At 36.4% G+C, this 19,473-nt stretch overlaps 1 protein-coding gene across 4 annotated transcripts in view; it reads left to right on the top strand.

The window, feature by feature from the left end:
* LOC110455149 overlaps nt 1–19,233 on the top strand; it is a 25,374-nt gene extending 6,141 nt beyond the window's left edge. Inside the window, exons 2-14 of one of the 4 annotated variants that reach the window (XR_002463425.1) lie at nt 3,914–4,348; nt 5,690–6,136; nt 6,509–6,583; nt 6,847–7,088; nt 8,746–8,845; nt 11,110–11,228; nt 11,390–11,736; nt 12,602–13,487; nt 13,894–13,915; nt 14,444–14,779; nt 14,905–15,454; nt 16,136–16,237; nt 16,485–16,577. Coding sequence is in view for 3 of the 4 variants with exons in the window: in XM_021505111.1 (XP_021360786.1) it covers nt 3,925–4,348; nt 5,690–6,136; nt 6,509–6,583; nt 6,847–7,088; nt 8,746–8,845; nt 11,110–11,228; nt 11,390–11,736; nt 12,602–13,487; nt 13,894–13,915; nt 14,444–14,779; nt 14,905–15,468; nt 16,097–16,237; nt 16,485–16,780 (3,999 nt within the window). In the remaining variant the exon portion in view is untranslated. Of the gene's footprint in view, nt 1–3,913; nt 4,349–5,689; nt 6,137–6,508; nt 6,584–6,846; nt 7,089–8,745; nt 8,846–11,109; nt 11,229–11,389; nt 11,737–12,601; nt 13,488–13,893; nt 13,916–14,443; nt 14,780–14,904; nt 15,469–16,096; nt 16,238–16,484 lie in introns of those variants that run through there. The other 3 variants (XM_021505111.1, XM_021505112.1, XM_021505113.1) reach the window with 3 other exon arrangements.
* Nucleotides 19,234–19,473: the final 240 nt, after the last annotated feature.

The raw sequence follows: 19,473 nt of genomic DNA, 5'->3' as shown, positions 1-19,473 counted from the left end.
GAGGGAGGTAGTTCCTGTGGTGTTTCAATACCTAAATCCGCTGTCAAAACATTGAGAATCTGCGACTTTGTTGTGGTATTCATGTTTCCACTCGCGTTGGCCAAAGAGAGAGGAACAGGCGCCAGTTCATGTTATAACACTTCTGCAGTTTGGACAGATCGTCCCGAGTTTGCGGCTGTAGCAACTTCCTGTCGGCCCTTATTAGCTTCGTCATTTTCTGCCTATCGGGTGTAGTTTTTTTGTACAAATCAGAGAATGTCTTTGATTTGACCCTTTTAATTGGTGCGAAAAATTCCACCGTTTTCTCCTTCAGTCGGTTAACTGCAAATTCTTCAACTAATTGTCGACCACTTTTTTCACAAGTCAACAGATCGGAAGTGATTTCGTCGTTATTATTATTATTATTATGATGATGATCATCATTATTATGATTATATTATAACAATTATCTTGAAAATTAGCGAACAGTAGTACTTAACATGTAAACATATATCTAATGGAAGGGAAGTAATCGTTGTATTTTTATTCCCAGAATGAATCATTAGAAACTGGTTTTGGTTATAGTTCATATTTGTAATCGGGATAATTAAACTTACAAATATAATATGATAACTAGTACAACATCCGTTATATGTCATTTCAAATTCAACTGACCCTGGAAGACTGTTTTACTATAAAGTATTTGACGTATTGTAAACATGTCTAACCATAATGCCAGGCATCTTACTATAAACACAACCAAACCATTGTATATACCTGTGTTTCTTTGTGTTGTGGTTCAATTTTAATACCGAAATATTATATAGAATGGATCAAAAGACATACCTGTTCATGGCAAATACCCATATAAATCGCATGTAAACATGCCCGCCCTGCGCTTTTGGTAAATATAATGGTAAATGGCTAATTTGGATGTAAGGGAGGTAACTGTCGATAAATACGTCTCTAGCTAACACTAAGGTGTGCTTGATTTATATGTTATATATAAATAATAACTTTGTTTTGAGATGTGCTATCTTTCTTTATAGATCGAGTAATGTTAAAACACACAGTAAAAGGGTTCAGATTGAAAAATCAACCCTATGTGGTTATTGTAGCAAAAATAAAGAAAAAATGCACCCGTTGACCTTTGACCTAATTTTTTAGCCTTATTTCAGCATTTAAAAGGCGACAGCCGGTCTGAATGATCCACCTTGATATCATACAGGACATTGGTGGTGAAAGTTTTGCATTAACAAATTTTGCCAACAGAACCATTTTCCAGGCCTCTTTTCTGAGATCTGAGGCAGACTAATAACAATTCTCCGCATGCACAGTTTCTTTTTCCCGCTTCTATATATTACTGAATAATGTTTAAAGTCCTACGTGGAAAGCTCTACGCACAGCATGTATTTAAGTCCGAACTACAGAACTTAGGTGGCAAACAATGAGTTATATTTGGTGGGGCCACTTCATTTGTAATTTAGGCCACACCAATTTAAAAAAAAGTTCTACGGGAATTACCGCTCTTAAAATCTGAAGTCGAGAAAAATAATACCGCTCCTCAAAAAACATTTCCGAATTCCTGATTTTTTTTATCTGTTTTTAATTTTACACATCGTTGATGCAGCTGAAAACCGAGAGACCGAGAGAAAACGTGTCGGTCTATTTTCAAACGAATTGTTTCATTTAATATGATATTAGTAGACGCAGGCATTGCTGCCTCTATATCAACATCAATATAATCTGAATAACAATGTGGTAAACATAGAATATGCCATTACATAAGACGCTGTAGGATCGTACTTCAACTCAAGATTTTTCCAGAATTCGTTTCCAGAAGAAGTTTCTTTTCAAAGTCAAATACGTAACGAGAAGAAATAACATCCTGAGTGAGACTATTCCAGATATCAATTATTCTTTGAGTAAAGTAATGTTTTCTAATATTTAAAAGACAATGTTGTTTGAGGATTGTTTTACTGTGTTCACGAGTTTTTCCTTGAGAGGCGAGATCTAACAATCCCTCCAACAAATTCGAATCATATAGCCCAGTCATAAACTTGAACAAGTTGATCATTCTTTCATATTTGTATTCCTATATTTAATTTTATATAACTGTGATCCAAATAAGTACTTGTATGCGTGTTTAGATGTCAAGATGAGTTCTTGTTATTACTCAAAGTATTAGTATGTTTTCGCAATAGTTTATTTGATATCATTATTTTGAAATTGTTTTTTCCATCATTTTCAAATGACTGTGATTTTCTACCCAATGGGATAAATAAGCATTGTAACATTTTGTTTTAGTTTATAATTTGATATATTTTTTCATTGAATATAATGTATCTTTCTAATGAAAATAATAAAAAAAAACAAAAAAACTTTCATTTAGTTCTGAAACATAATAAGATCAAAACTAAGGAAAAGGGTCCTTATCAGGTAAATATGGAGGCAGTTCTATAGATTTTTAGAAATGTTACACATCGTTTTATATAATACAAAGAGAAAATAAAATAAAAGTCCTATTTGGATTGGGGCCAGTATTCTAGATATGACAACATAGAACCTTTTTAGAATGATGATGCCAGATATGAATAGAATAGGTAAAAATTGCTTTGTCCCGTTCGCGGGACAGGTGAGAGTGATCCTAAGGTTTGTTTTACCATTCCAGTCATAATTGAAATAGTCTGATGTGAACTGTTTTGAAACACAATGCATGTACGGTGAAAAATGGATATCATTTTCAAGTGAAACATTTTATTCCATGTGAGAATTCAAGATATATATGCAACATATCAATTGCTTTCCATTATTACAGGTATATTCTTCATTTTAACGTTCCCAGTACAAAAAATCTCTTACAAAAAAACAACAACAACAGTACTTACCGTCAAATACCATGTAAACTCTCCAATATTAACACCTTTTCAGGTATCAAAACCCGTAATTGTTAAATTTTACTACCGCTCACTCCAAATTTTACCGAAATTAAAAAAATAAATAAATTCCACCCTCTCGCTCCTTTTTTCCCCAAAATTTCCCGAAGAACTATTTTTCAAATTCGTGTGGCCTTAGCAGAAGAGATTATGATTCAGGTGTTTCGAAATGATCAATAAACAAATAACTACCGAATATTACATTAAGTTATAAGTTTAGTTACATGTACATGTATTTGTTCTCATCTCAGTTGATTCCTCATTACAGTTTTCTTTACCCCTCTATTCCTGATCTCTGCCCCTTCCTGCGGATATTTGCTGCAAATTCTTGATCATACTACCTATTCCTTACACGTTCAGTATCCTTATTCCGCTGCACTGCGGTTTTTCCAATTTCCGTTTGGATATAACTGTAGAACAGCTGGGCTTGGACACATCCGTTGGCCAGGTGGCTCAATCGCGATCGGTTAGAGCGATAGTACACTACGGTTTTCTTTTCAGAAATTATTGATAAAAGCTGTATATACAGTGTATGCTGGAAAAAAAGCAGTTTTCAGTACACTTAGTTTCATATTTGTTTTGCAGTGGTATGGGGATCTTAAATCACTTTAAGCCTAAAGCGTGAAGGAACATAAGCTTTGGTAACGGAAGTCTTAAAACGAGTACCTAAATAGTTATTGCGATTTATTAATAATATAACTTGTCATTGTTTTTCATATGAATAATTTCAACCATAAACTCTCAAAATAAGAAATAAATAAAAAGGCATAAAAAAATTTAAACTTACTTAAAATGATTAAAACATTTCAAATTCTGCTTGTAAATACATTCAAGAAGCGCAATTGTTGCAAAAATAATAAATAGAAATAAACAAATATTGAAAATATTTTAACATATTTTATTAAACGCTACTTTTAAATAGATTTTAAGAACCGCCATTGTTACATACGATACAAATATTAGAACATAAGGATGTGACAATCTGTTGTATGTTGCAGTCTCCGATAGGATGGCTGGAGTTGGAGTGAGTCACGAAGATATGAGGATTACTGTACAACTGGGTGATGTGTCGCAAATCGAGGCGTGGGTCCGTACTGGTCTGGACCTGGCTCGATGGAGGGACAGGAATGGTGATAACGTATACCATATCTATGTGAAGTATGGTTACCATTGTGATGCTTTATGTGTAATGGAGGCCATACCTCGTGTCTGTCCTACACATTCATCGCTCATTACAGAACCTAACAGTAGAGGAATTACACCTCTCGTAAGAGCTTGTCAGTTCTCCACGTTATCAGATGACTGGTTCACTCTGGCCGTCCTGGAGTTCCTCATCCATCACAGCCAAAACATCAATTACGACCAGCTACTACGTATGGCACAACACAGAAAGACTCACAGATTTCTGTCATGGAGGAAGAAAAATCCATCAGGTAGGTGTTGTTGTTGCTTTCATTATACCCCCGCAACGAAGTTAGGGGGGTAAACTTGAATCACCCTGTCTGTCTTTATTGAAACTCCACTTTAATGATAAGTATATTATGAAGTTTTGCACCGGCATTTTAATTTCAGATTTCTACACTGTTTAATGGAGTTACGGCCCTTTATGCGAAATAACATTTACGCAAAACTCCATCTTAACTAAGAGGCAGATTTTGTTGAAAGTTCACTTGAATAAACAACTACTAGCGTCTGCGGGGGAATTAATTATCCTCTGAATGGAAGTTTCGTTTTTTTAAGAAAAACGTTCCTATTTTGGTCAGGTTATGCATAATTCGAACCGTAATTCGAACGGAATCGACGAAAATATGAACAGAAAAGAAAATATTTTCATGGAGACCATTTAAAAAGTATAACGAAAATAAAAATAGGTGTTCCGAAATAGTAAGCGTCAGCAAAACCGTTAATTAAATCTAGTTCAACTCCAACAAATGTCGCTTCCTCAAAGCGGTAACTCGGGCAGTGACAACGAAACAACAGGTCACACTAAGATCAATACCGAAAACTTCTACCGTCAAATAATACACGTAATAACATTTTTCCCAATGAGATCATGACAGCTACCATAAAACTTGGCCACAGTCGACATGAGCCTCGGGAACAAGCTCTTGAAAACTGAATCGGCTCTTACATTTAAACTGTAAACACCGAACGATTGGGGGAGCATGGGAGTTAAAACCAAGAAATGGAAGCTTCAGGGAAAAATCGAAAATCTTTATAGTGCACCAGCCCGGAGGTAAGTTTGTAAGTAAAAATCAAAGAAACTAGCTGGTGTAGAAGATGCTAGGTTTCTTTGAATTTTAGTTTATAAAATCGTTGAGATCAATGAATTTCTTATTGTTTAAAGATACCACAGCGATCGGCGAAATATCTTTAAAGAAAACTGAAGGGGTTGGCAAACGTTATATTACCAATCCTGATAGGTTCTTCAATAAAAACAGCCTCATATGAAAACAAAAACGAGTCAGCCGGAAGAAAGTCACAATATGTAGAAAAATGACACAATTTGTGCTCATAGAAATGCAAGAAGTCACATACGATCGGTCTCAACACCAAAAATATCTTAAAGGTCTCCATGTTAACCTTTCCTTCTTTATTTTTATCAATTTTGAGTTCGAATTACAGTTTTGTCAAACAGGAACTCCATCATTCTCCCGATCTCGTCCTCAGTAGGACCAGGGCTGAAGGTAAACTTGTGCTATATTGAAAACGAAGTACGATGTCTAGAAATATAATAGAATTAATGTTAGCAAACAGCACGATACTGATTTCAGGGTTGCCAGAATCCATCCGAAGGACAACTGATCAGAAAATCATGAGATACATCAACACGGTGGAGTCTATGGACAAAGAAGCGGCAAAACGTTACAGGGATGCCATGGCGAAGGAATGTGGCAGATCTCGCAGTATTAGGATCTATTATGTTGGGTTTAATGGGGTAGGCAAAAGTACCCTCTGTAGAAACATGAGAGGAGTTAGCACACAGGGATTGACGAGCACTGACCTGATGGAGGCCTTCATACAGCGCCAAGTTATCAATACAACGACGGGGAAATTGAGGAATATAACAGACGACATGGAACACCATCTAGCCCTTGATAAAATCAATAGAGAGATGGCTTTTGAGAGAATGAAACGAAAAGCAGCCCTCGATAAGGTCAAAGAAGAAATGGAATCGGAGAAGGGCCAAAACCAGGTTGACTTCGGTCGTGGGATTAGTGGTAAATGAAATTCTCTATCAGGATTACAATTACGTAAAATGAAATGCTATTGATTTATTTTAAATTACAGTATTCTCAAGTGCAGACGAGTATGAAACTGATGATCAGTTCCAATTATGTTTTAACTGCCTCTTTGTTAATTGTCCTCCTAATTTAAAAAAATAATATTGTTTCACTGCGCAAAAATCATTGGGTTTTTTCTGCGCCATTCAAATGAAATAGTCATATTAAATTAAGTTCAATAATCTTGATTAATGGAACATGGAGCATTTCATCAATTTTGCAGTGCTGAAATTCATTTTGTATAACAAAATATCTTTTATATACCATATTGTTCTTATGATATTATCATTATTATGTAATTCTGTTTAGGTTTCCTGTCAAGTGTTAAACAGAAATTCATCAATCCTTTTGTGTCTATGTTCTCTAAGAAAAAACACACAGACAGTAAGTTTATCTATCTATGTTTCTTTTTAATATAAAATTATGTAGTTTAAGGCCGTAATTGTTCTGTTGATAATATCTTTAAAGATTTTGAAGTAACAACTTAAGCTACTTACACTGAACTCTGCTATCAAGTTCATTATGGAAAGTCATTTAGTCAAATATACCACCATTCATGACATGCTGTATCTATTACCAGACTTCGTAGGTGCAATCACATGTGTGTGTGTTCTACGTTCATGTTACACCAATTGTTTGTTTGTAAGATCCAGAAAGCTGCGCCATGACAGAAGAACTTGCTCCTGGTGAAGAGACGGTTCATCTCTCCGAGCCAAAGCCAAGTCAATCTCTAGAGCAGGAATCATCAACCGGACGTGACGGAAAGGCTTTGGATCGACAAAAACGGGATGAGAGATCATATGACTGCGCCGTTCAGTTAGACGTCCTTCAACTGGAAGAAATGGACGAGGAAGCATATGTATCGATGTGGGATTTCGGAGGAGAGGAGGTACAATAAATTGGACATTTATGTTCTGACCTGCTTTAGAAAAGTCACTGATGTTAAACAGAAAGAAAAGATTTTTTTTTTTAAATTAAACATTTACTTCAGGTTGGTAAGTATTGATTATGACAATTTTCTTGTTACACAACCAATAATTGTTTGTATGTGACCTTCGGTGATAACTACGGTTTGTAATCTGTCACCTTCATCAGACAAATGACCAATGAACCGTACGAGTTGTCCACAAATTGATGTCGATTCGGCTCCACTGTAAGCGTGTGTACAATAGTTGCTATATATGTACCGAATTGGTTTGATTCAGCTACGCTTTGTTTAATAATTGGTCATAGATGCGCGTGAGTCTATGAGCCCCCTCATCTCGATTTAGACCTGGCCTACTGCGGCATATCCAGATGGCTTCCTTTATCTGCCGCTTGAACAGATTGCTATCTCTGTCCAATACTTTGGAAATATCCCAGTTAATCACATGATTTTTCTGTGTGGCATGGTCTGTGATTGCCGATTTATTTATCTGGAATTCCGACTGCTTCCTTTTTTGATCTGGTGAATTTCCTTCTTTCTTGTGTTTCCGTATCTTTCCGGTGTTCACCATGGCGGACCCCAATTCCTCTTCTTGTGGGGCTTGTGAGGCTTCGGGGCTGTTGCTATGCCATGCCCGCGATATATCCTCTGGATGGTTTCGGATATACCCTTTATAATAGGGATGACCACTTGACATTTGGTTTTGTTCTTATCGTTAATTTTCCTTTTCTTGTTCTTCTCCTTACTTTCACACTGTTTTTGTACCCGTTTTAGGGCCCATTCCGGATATGCACAAATTTGCATTGCCCTAGCGATGTGATTCTGCTCTTATATTTTGTCCTGTTGTTCTATGACTAGTGTATCCCATTTGTTGAGCAATGTGCCTACGGTGCCTAACTTCTTGTGCAAAGGATGGTGAGATTTGAAGTTCAGGTATTGGTCCGTATGGGTCTTTTTGTTCTATAGACCAATACCTTCATGGTTCCGTCTTCTTTCTTTACCAGTAGAGTGTCTAGGAAGGGCATTGTGCCGTTGGTTTCTTCCTCACATGTAAATGTGATGTTGTTAGGTACATCTATGGTGTTGATATGGGTGGTCAAGTACTTTTGTGACCTCTTCTTGATGATCATTTGTCTGATAAAGGTGACAGAGTACATACCGTACTAGTCATCCAAACGTCACATAGAAACACTTATTGAGTGTGTTGCATGATTCTTTTAACAATTAATACTTACCAACCTGAAGAAAATGTTTAAAAACAGTTGAAACATGACTCGTACATATGTTTGTACAATAAATAAGTTACCTAGATAAATGCTAATATACAATATTATTTTAACATCAACTTTAGTTATCTACAATTTTTATACAGATGCCCCTTTACTGTTTCACGCCCGATTTGGCAGTCGATCCCCAGCCGTCTTGATGAAAGGCGAGTGCGCTGTTATTATACCATCCGACCAACCAACCCCTGTTTATCTCTTATAGAATATATTAATACGACACAGCTGTGATGCAGTGTGACTCATTTTGGACATACTGTATCCATTACGATACTTTAAAGGTGCAATCCCCTGTGTGTTCATTTATTGTATTACCTTTAACATTACTCTATTTACAGCTATTTGTCAACACAAACCATCTGTTTCTCAGTGGAGATGCAGTTTATCTGCTGGTTTTTAATTTGTTGGAGTATGAGGACCCGAGTGGACGCATGCGTAGTGAGTCATTGCACTGTTTCACAGAACTAAATTGGAGACTATATTTCTAAACAAGTGAACAATTTTCAATTTGGTCAAAATGTTTTTACATGGGTTCTGAGTAGTCGAAATTTATATGATTTCTGATTTCAATCGAATTCGGTATGTATGTGTATTGTGGCACTGCTACAGTACTTCCATACGATATGTCTTGACTTTTATTGGACAATATGCTCGCGGAGTCCTTAAATGATTGAATTTTGGATTTTTTCTTATTTTTATCAAAATTGATTTGTGTATATGGCACAATATTGGACAAGAAGTTCTGAATGGTAAACGTTTTGATACTGTCTTATTTCGATCAATACTGGTTTGTGGACCTGCAAATGCATTTTAGCTCACCTGGTCCGAAAGGACCATGGTGAGCTTATACCATGCCGTAGCGTCCGTCGTCCGTCCGTAATCTTTTCCTTTAAAACGCTACTAGTCCTGAACGACCCGGTAAATTTGACTAAATTTGGTTTAGAGCATCCTTAGGCCAAGGGTACTCAATTTTGTATAAAACGGTGGGTGTGGCCCCCTTTGGGGCAGAGAAGCGGGACCAATAGGGGGATTAGAGGTAAAACTTAAAAAAATCCTTCTTCTACCGTAGGGATAAAGTGATTTTATCTAACATAGTCTCGATCATCCTTGGGCCAAAGGCTCTCAATTCTGTATAAACGCTGGGAAAAGAGGGGCTGGTCCAATAGGGGAAATAGAGTTAAACGTTTAAAATTCTTCTTCTACCATTGATATTAAATTTGGTCTGGAGCATCCTTGGGGCCAAAGCACTCAATTTTGTGTAAAAAAAGGTGGATGTTGCCCCCTGGGGGCAGAGGGATGGTGCCCAATAGGGGAAATAGAGGTAAACCTTTAAAATCCTTCTTCTACCACAGGGATTAGGGGATTTCATCCTAATTTGGTCTGAAGCATCCATTGGCCAAGGGGACCCATTTTGGTGTAAAGGTTGGGTTTGGAACCCCTGGGGACAGAGGAGAGGGGCCCAATAGGGGAAGAACTTTGAGGTTTAAATCTATAAAATTCTGTACCATTTGAAGGATTTTATCGAAATTTGGCCTAGAGCATCCTTGGACAAAGGGCCTTAATTTTGTATAAACGATTGGTGTGGCCCCTTTCATTGCAAAGGGGTTGATGCCAAAAATGTGAATTTGAGGATTAATTTTTAAAATCCTTCACTTTCTGTACCATTTGAGGAATTTGGCCTGGAGTATCCTTTGTCAAAGGGGACTAAATTGTGTATAAATGGAGGGATGGATGGTCTTTAAAATCCTTCTTTCTCTGTACCATTGGAGGGATTTCATCCAGAGTTGGTCTGGAACATTCTTGGGCAAAGGGGTCTTAAATTTGTATAATTGGAGGGTGTGGATGGTCTTTAAAATCCCTATTCTTCTGTACCATTGAAGGGATTTTTTGTAATAAGAATAATTTCACATGGTTGCTTTTTTATTCAGGTGAGCGATAAGGCCCTCTGGGCCTCTTGTTATTTATGGCCTCCAAACACAAAAAATGCCTTATTGATAACCAACAAATTATGAACCATTATATTTGAATAGCATGCAAATTAAGCGTCAGGAGCAATTTATAATTCGTTTATATATGGGGGTTTTCCTTATAAAATTAATGCAGAAAAGAATTAAGTTATATGGATAAGTAACAACAAGACACCTACCATGGCAATCACCTGTTAATTATTTTTTTTTTGTTTATTTGCACACAATATGTGGTGTCATTGTATTACGGAAAAAAAATGTTTTTTAATTTTTAATTGATTAATTCATATTCAATGCAATCAAACATTGATAGATGTTGCTGTATGCTTTGAAAGTACGGGGCGCATTGCAAATGAAACGTGTTTTTTAGAGCTGATTATAACATAGAGTCTATTTTTCTGTAGACTACTATTAAAGGACATTGTGACGGAGAGGAAAGTTTAGTTAACCTTAAATACATATTTTTTGATTTCGCAGTCTAATAATATATCTAAACATTACAGAATCCCTTTTCTGAAATGCATTTCACTATGTTAGTGAGTAAGCCGTGTGGCATCCCATCGCTTAACATCACTGTACAAATAGAATGCTTTGAATGTGCTCTGCCTTTTTTCGAATATACACATGTTTATGCTAAAAAAACATTTTTTTAGAGAAAAACGAAATAAATATTAGCAACAGTTTATAAACATACATACGTACTTGTTTAAGGTAGATTACATTGTTTCATTGCAGGTATGGTTAAGTTCTGGCTGAAATCGGTGAACAGTTTGTCGAAAGAACGAACAAGTAAAACGAAACAGTCACCACCAGTTATAATGATTGGAACATTTCTGGATAAGATTCCTGGGACGGTCAGTGAAAGTGTTGTCATAAACTCTGGTCATTATTTGCGCATTATTATGTCTTTTTATGTCAAATTTTGCACGTCTGCCATTTGCATTAAAACTACACTTGGTAATTCTTGTGAATATTAATCTAGGCACATTGGCCTAATGCTTTATTTTACCTGCAGCAATGGGAGAAAGATGAGAAGGCAGCGTACATCAAGGAAAAGCTATTTAATGATCCTGACTTGAAAGCAATCTCGGAAAAACATGTTGTCGCCTTCTTTCCTCTCAGTAATGTGGCTGGTAACCGTGGAAAAATCAAGCAGATATGGAGAGCCGTGCTAGAAGCAGCGCCCTTCCAGTCTCACTGGCATACCGAGGTACCTCTGGCCTGGCTCGCAATCGAAAGAGAAATCATGTTACTGAAAAGTAAAAATGTCAAAATTCTCACTCTGCAAGACGTTTTCAACATAGCCAAAAATCTTGAATTCGACATAGAGGACTTGGAAAACTGCGTCCTAGACGCACTGAGGTATATTTTCAACTTCTTTTGTCATAATTTTGTATAAAATAGGATTAAGTGTACATTCTGTCCATTCTCACATTTATGGTTTTACCGTATTTAATTTAGAATATCAATAAAACGGTAACACTTATGTTATGATCTCATCGTGACATGCTTTATTCAAAGTACAGAGTGAGTATATCACACATTCAGCAATGGCTGATAACACGGAATAATGATGAAGTCAATCAAATACTTGGAAATGTTGCAGTTAAACTATCGCATTTTTCGCCCTCCGAAATGAGGACTAATTTAGCATTAGAGCAAACGTTAGAATACAACATAAAAACATAGCAATCACATGTGAAGGGCACAATTAACAGTTGGCAAATACAGATTTTACTTGAGAAGGGCGAAAGTTTGCCTGGGCAAAATCTTCAATGAATACAGTAATGATGTGGTTAAATGTTGTTTTTTTTCTTGATTCCGAGTCTTCTTTACACTTTTAGACACATGTTGGTGAAGACAATAGGCAAGTGTTATTGTCAGCATTGTGATCTCATTTGATAGTTAACCTTTTGTTTCGTGAGCTATTAAGATCGCTGTTTTCTTTATTATGATCATTTGTGTCTTGTTATTTCGATATTTCTACCCCGGGTTTTAGCTTTGAGGACGTTATGTTAGTTGGATGTTACCTAGCTTTATATGGAATATGAGCTCGATGAATCAGAATACCTGGTCTTTTTCTCCTTGTACTTTATCAAGAGCTTCCATATAAATCTTTCTTCTATTCAATTCTTATAATTTTATAGGTTTTGTTTGGGAAATCCATTTGATTATTTAGATAGATACTAGTGATAGCATTTTATTTTAATTGAATATTCACTTTCAGATATTTCAATAGGACTGGCTTAGTACTCTCCGTGGTATTGAATAATGCCAACTGTAAGGTTGTTATTAATCCGATGTGGTTAGTGAAAAACTTTAGACTGATAATCACTGTTCAGAAATTCCAGACACGACATGACTCACTGGATCACTACAACAAGACAGGGGAGATAACTCTTGACCTCATCAGGTTACTTTTAAAACAAGGTGATGAGGAAAACCACTTCCCCGACCATGAGGAAGTCCTCGTGTACTACATGGAGCGCCTGGCACTTATCACCCGCCCGCTTACAAGGGAAGGACAGGCAACCGATGACGTATTTGTAGTTCCATGCATCCTTCCAGCCGCTGACCCAGAGACGCTTCGACACATCATCGAGAGCCCTGGAACAACAAAGACATCAACATTGTCGTTTCTATTCCGAAACGTCTTCGTGTCGTCCCCTGTTTATGACAAGTTACTCGCGTCATGTATCTACTGTTTCGAGGCAGCTAAACTAGCAGGAGAAACCCAGTGTCTCCAGAGAGGATTCGGCTGTTTCCAATTAAACCCGCGCTGGGATATGGTCATACACTGCGAAGACTGCATTATTAAGGTGACACTCTTCTCCGCGAACAAGATAAGTAAAGTAAAGCCCGGAGAGGGCTTCTATGTGAAAAATGTCATCGCAACAATGTTAAACAATGTTCTGATCACAAACCAACAGCAGCATCTAGTTGACACATTTGAACTTTGTCTTGATAAGTCTTACTTTGTGCTTCCCGCAGAAGAGCCAGTTCCCGAAAATGTTGTATCACAATCAAGTGAACCGATTGTGTGTCCCGGACCTGCAGGTACCCAGACGGTATCGCAAGATGATCGAAATGTGTGGTTTGTCGACCCATCTTCAGTAAGTAAACATTTCATGTGTGGACAGTATGTAGTTTAACTACAGAATCTGAAATGCAATCTCATTATACAGAATGCTAACAGTTTATATTACATATCTGTTTAAAATGTAAATTATCTGACGATTCTTCATTTCAAATAGACACTGATTTTACTGTTTACGTAATTCTTGTTTTAATGTTAAATTTATAAAGAAAACCGCGATCGACAGTTTTTATTAGTATTGTACATGAAGCAATTTTCTATATGTTTGTCAACTTATAAAAATCGAAATCGGAGGTCCGGCAATATTCGATGAATCTCGTGTAAGCAATACTAATATGTTCAGATTATGGCATAGCAAAATGAATATATCTTGATTAAATAACAGTATATACATTAACACATATTTATTTCCTGATTTATAGGTGAAGGTTCCAACAGAAGTGTGTAAGTATGAACTTAATACTGAGTTGTGAATTGTTTGAGAGTTATGTCTAATTTATTTGAGGCTATTCCTTTCGAAGGAGAACTATTTTTTCATCCCGTAGTTGCATTAAGGATCATCGAACAACATTTCATTCTGAAAAGAAACCCATACCATTTTCAAATTTTATAAAATAAAGTCAGAATTACGGGATTCGAACCCTTGACCTCCGATCAAATTACAGTCGCTCTTTTTTCCTGTAGAGCTCCATGGCCAACGGTAATCATTTAACTCTGTCCCACCAGTTTTATCCACACCAAAATGAAGGGAGGTTATTAAAGTGGAATCATCTAATATTTTGCCTACAGGTGGACAGACATGCTGAATTTGAAAAAAGTAATCACATGTGCGATATGCTTAGGTAACAAAGTAAAGCAATGCCCGCATTTGTTACGTTAAATAAGATAAATTGTGTGAAGAACAGTTGTTTCCATTTTCTTTTATTCCTTTGCTTCACACGTCACAACTAATGTTCTGTCTTTCATATTAAGCCCTCCCTTTCACCGCCGATATGTTGGAGAAGCGACTTACTCCCAGACAAATGAGCCATGTTGCCAAATGCATCGGTACAAGTTACTGTGTGCTTTTCATTGAAATTGGTTTGGAAATGGATGAAATCGAAAACGTGAAACATGATTGCCGACAGCTGAGCACTAGGACTCTCATTACACTTCTGATTAGGAAATGGAGCATCAAGTTTGGACCAAAGGCTGTGTTTGGTCGCATCTACCACGCCATGAAGTCGAGAGAAATAAGCACAGACAAGCTTTTTACTGAAATGGAGAGAAAACTCCCTACGGCCAACGCCCCTCAAACATCTAATTCCGGTAATAAATAACTCATACATTGAAACATACGATGTTTGTCATGACATATGAAGAGTTGAATTTGGTGGTTACCTGTGATACTTAAATAAGTATTTTATTAAGGTGATGATTTTTTTTTTCCATAGGAAGACTGAAGCAAGTCAATGACGAATACATGTTGGTAGGAGACATTGACAAGATGGAAGCTTACAAAGGCAAGGCAGACATTGAAGGAGACAGGACGAACATTGAGGAAGACAAGACAGATGGTGACAAAGTCAAGACAGAAGGTGATGGATGGAAGATGGAACGTGGCGAAAACATTATAGGAGTTGACGAAATCAAGGTTAAACGTGTCGAAACTATGATTGGAGAAGACGAAAGCAAGATGGAACGTTGCAAAAATGTGATTGGAGGAGGCGAAAGCAAGATGGAACGTTGCAAAAATGTGATTGGAGGAGGCGAAAGCAAGATGGAACGTTGCAAAAATGTGATTGGAGGAGGCGAAAGCAAGATGGAACGTTGCAAAAATGTGATTGGAGGAGGCGAAAGCAAGATGGAACGTTGCAAAAATGTGATTGGAGGAGGCGAAAGCAAGATGGAACGTTGCAAAAATGTGATTGGAGGAGGCGAAAGCAAGATGGAACGTTGCAAAAATGTGATTGGAGGAGGCGAAAGCAAGATGGAACACGACAGGTATGATACAGAAGGTGAGGAAAGCTACTTGTTTATTACCTGGTGAATCTAACTTAAGTGAAACAGCCAGTTTTAGACATTACATTGCAAGGTCTGGTATTTCACTCTATGATAATACAAATTTTATATTACCCAAGTAATCCAAATTCATTTACGGCTTTAGGACATCGGTTATAAAACATCCATTTTAAACAAGAATGAAACATTAACCGCAGTTCTATCCTCTAGACATGTGACGTCATTATTCCGTTCTGTCCTCCATGTTGTTTTGTCCACAGTTATTGTTTGGATGAATTTGTTTCAGGAAACAAATTGAACATAATTATGTATGTGATGAAAATATAAAATGTGGATATGTAATAAAAGCAATACCACACATTTTTGTGAATCCCTAGTGAAATATAGGCACGTGCTCAATAAACGAGGGCTATCTAGAAAGTAAAATGAACACATATGTGTGTTATTGCCTATATGATGATAAATGGAGGTTTAATCTTCCTTTGATATATTTAAGAAATTTAACAAAGAGGCAACATAATCCAAGTTCAACACATATGTGTAAAAATTTCACGACAAACGTTTAGAAAGTTGCACCTGAACGAGTATGATCTGAAAAGTATTTTCTTCTTTTTAATTTCGTAGCTGATGTGTATATCCATACCTTAAAAAATGTTTATTCAGAGTGGGAAAGACCAAAGCCAAAGGGTGACAAACACAAATCGGTCGCAGACGAAGAAAAGATTGAAGATTACAGAGGCAAAACAGAGGTTGGCGAGGCGGAAGGTAGGTAGTTGATATATGACGAAAGCTATGGAAGGACTATATAGATCGAATTAAAAGGTGAATTTGTTTTGTCTTTCACAAAATAATTATTTCAATTGTTTTAGAATTATGTTTCAGAGTTAAATTAAGTACGCATTCTTCATGATTCATAAAAAACATGCATAGACAGTGGGTTTTTTTCAAAATTCCGGATAGAAACTGAATATTGTAAGACATGATCAATATTTCGCACTCATTATTATTTTAGATGCTACAAATGCGTACGACGACAAATCTCCAACCACGGATGAGTTGAGCATCATCGCAGGCAAGATAGGAATGTCGTACATCATTTTCTTCTTGGAACTTGGTCTGCAGATTGAGGAAATAGAGCAGGCGATCCTGGACCATTCCACGAAAAGGTCTGCATTCCTAAGCCTACTACAACAGTGGGAGGACGCGTATCGATGGGAGGCCATGTTCACCTGGATTTACAAAGCCATGCGGGAGGCAAACCTAGACGATACGGCCTTGAGAGACGAGCTGTCATCAACCGCTGGCTAATACAGAAGTAGATTGCAGTTAATTAAGTTGTTCATAAGGATTACAGTTGTTAGGCCAGTAACTCTTTTAAGTGATTGTTAGTTTTATTTGGTCGATATGAGCAATGTAACAAATGCATTTAGCATTTCATTTTAGTCAGTTTTAATATGTGCTTGCAACGTCAGCGTATTGTTTTATTTTCTTTCTTGTATAATACTTCACGTTGTAACTGACTCAGCTTAGATAACATCTGTCCAGCATACTACAATATCAAGTACATATTACATATTATTGAGCAAACAAACGAAGCATCACTCATTCCATTGTGTTTTGCAATAGCATGCTTGGTGATATTTTATTATTTGTGCAGGCTATGTCAAGGCAGTATTAAAGGTTAAGATACCAACATGGACGAACTTACAGACCCTAATGGTATGTACATGCATACTAGTCTGTGATATATAATTTTATATTATTAACAGCTTAAGGGTAAATAAAGCCATTCCGGATTTTTTTTTTATAGTTTTCCTTTTAGGTTTTATTATGATTTTTTACTTTATTCCAGATAAGTTGTCCTATACTGTCAATATAATTTGGTCGACGAAAGAAATGAAAATTGAGATATCACGGAGTTGGCCGATCTATTTTTTTAGCCTATTTTATATATGACACTAGATACTTTTCAGTACCTGTGTACCAGCATCTTAATAAGTTGTTACGTGAACTTTTTAAAAGCTTATCAAGAAATAAATACTTGTCTGGTGTCCATATAATGTCAAATATATAAATTCCAACAATGTATATCCATGGATGCAAAAACAGTACACGTATAAATGCCGTAGGTTCATTCCGAAGAGTTAACAATGAAATTTGTAGTCGCACGATACAATTGAAGACCATAAACATTAATTGACGGCACGGAACTGTGTGGAATGTAATTTTTAACATAAAAATTGTATGGCAGAGTGTTAAGCCAACAAACAAACATTTAACGCCAGTAAAGAAGAACACACAAAACCACGGTGAGAGATCGAACGTTTAATGGCGGAAAACGGAAAAGCAGCACATACGTCTAACACATAAAACGGAGCCCGGTCCGGGATCTCCGGAACCATAATAACTAACATACATTACACTGGCGTAAGGCAAACGAGCATGAGAAGGGAAGAATTTCGGATGTGACATATCCCTTTTGAAAATGCTTTATGTTCCTTGATGTTCAAAGCTACTAAATCTGCAATTCATTATGTAATGCTTAATATTGACCAACAAATATCAGATGTTGAATAACCCTCTTCTTGTGATGGTCGTGAAACACTTCATGTTTAGCTGTTTCAACTGGAAGATATTCAAAACCTTGTATATATATTTATCATAAATGACTCTCTGAAATAGGAATTTCCCCCTTTTGTAATGCAAAGTGTTGTTCACTGTGACGTCAGGCCCCAGTTGTGTTAAGAAGGTGATTCGCTAATCACGATTTAACGACATTTTTAAACCTGTTATAATTTGGTCAGATTACAGGGTAAAACATCAAATTTTGGATGTAATTTTATTGGACTAAACTATTTGCTGTATGAAAAGTTTTAACTTGGTTAATGGTTTCATTTTAAGGATTCGCAGAAAAGAAAACTTTTCCGCTAACCACTGACTAAGCTGATCACCCTTTGAACAACTGTGCTCACATCCCCATTATCTAGTGTTGTTAATGGTTAATTAAATAATTGAGCAGTTGTGATAATATCCAAGTGTAATTGTGATATGCGACATGTAACCAGAATTATCCAGACTAGTATGGTAAACTAATTGTACGTATAATGCCTTGTTAATGGCGAGTATTGAATTAAATATGTGATAACAGACATTAAATATAGTCGACTAAACACACGTCCATGTTATTGTTTGTGTAATGTGAGATAGTTGACAACCTCAAAATTCGAGGTATTACGCTCTTTTATGTTCTCATTCCCCCATAGTTCGTTTATTACCTCCCCTTAGGAACTCTTTCGTGTGACCCGTACAGGTCATACATTCCTCTGCTTATTTAACAATTTTTCATCACAAAATTTGAATATTTCCCATCGTTAGATTTTGTATATGTTGTTTAAACACGTCTGTTATATATTCTCAACTAAAAATATTTTCTGTTGCAATTTGTTTGAGGTGAAACCATAGAATGACTAGACTCTAACATCTGCAGGTCAAATTAAAGGCCATAAGCGTTTTTTGTCTATCATTCATGCATTTATAAAAACATCCAGTGATTTTTCATGGAGTCAATTTTAATGCTTTCAAAGCAATTGGATACAACTCGCTTGTGGCCTTAAATGCAGATGTTAATCTTTGAACAGTTTGGTGAGTAAGAAACTGGTTTATAAGTATATCAGACCAGGTATGATATATTGATGCATTTTTGTTTGATGACAGCTTTATGTAAGTTCATATTTACAAAAAAAGTAAAACTGATATCTTTGACGTATTCTTTGTCTTTTTTATTTTCATTTTTTTATTCCTACTGGGGATAGTACGGAGTAAGTTAAATTAACAACAATGCTATCAAACATTACAAATACAAAGATGAAATTAAATGTGTAGTGCTGAAAGTTTACATTGTGAAAAAAATCCAACGAGTTAAAACAATTTATGTCTGGTCTGCCAGCTCATCAAAGTCTTCCCATTGTCTATCTTTGCTGGTAGTTCACGTTAGCAGAAAT

The sequence above is a fragment of the Mizuhopecten yessoensis genome, unplaced genomic scaffold, assembly GCF_002113885.1.
Source record: "Mizuhopecten yessoensis strain PY_sf001 unplaced genomic scaffold, ASM211388v2 scaffold8149, whole genome shotgun sequence".
NCBI lineage: Eukaryota > Metazoa > Mollusca > Bivalvia > Pectinida > Pectinidae > Mizuhopecten > Mizuhopecten yessoensis.
Note: the sequence above shows the minus strand (reverse complement) of the source record. Positions and strands in the feature narration are given on the sequence as shown.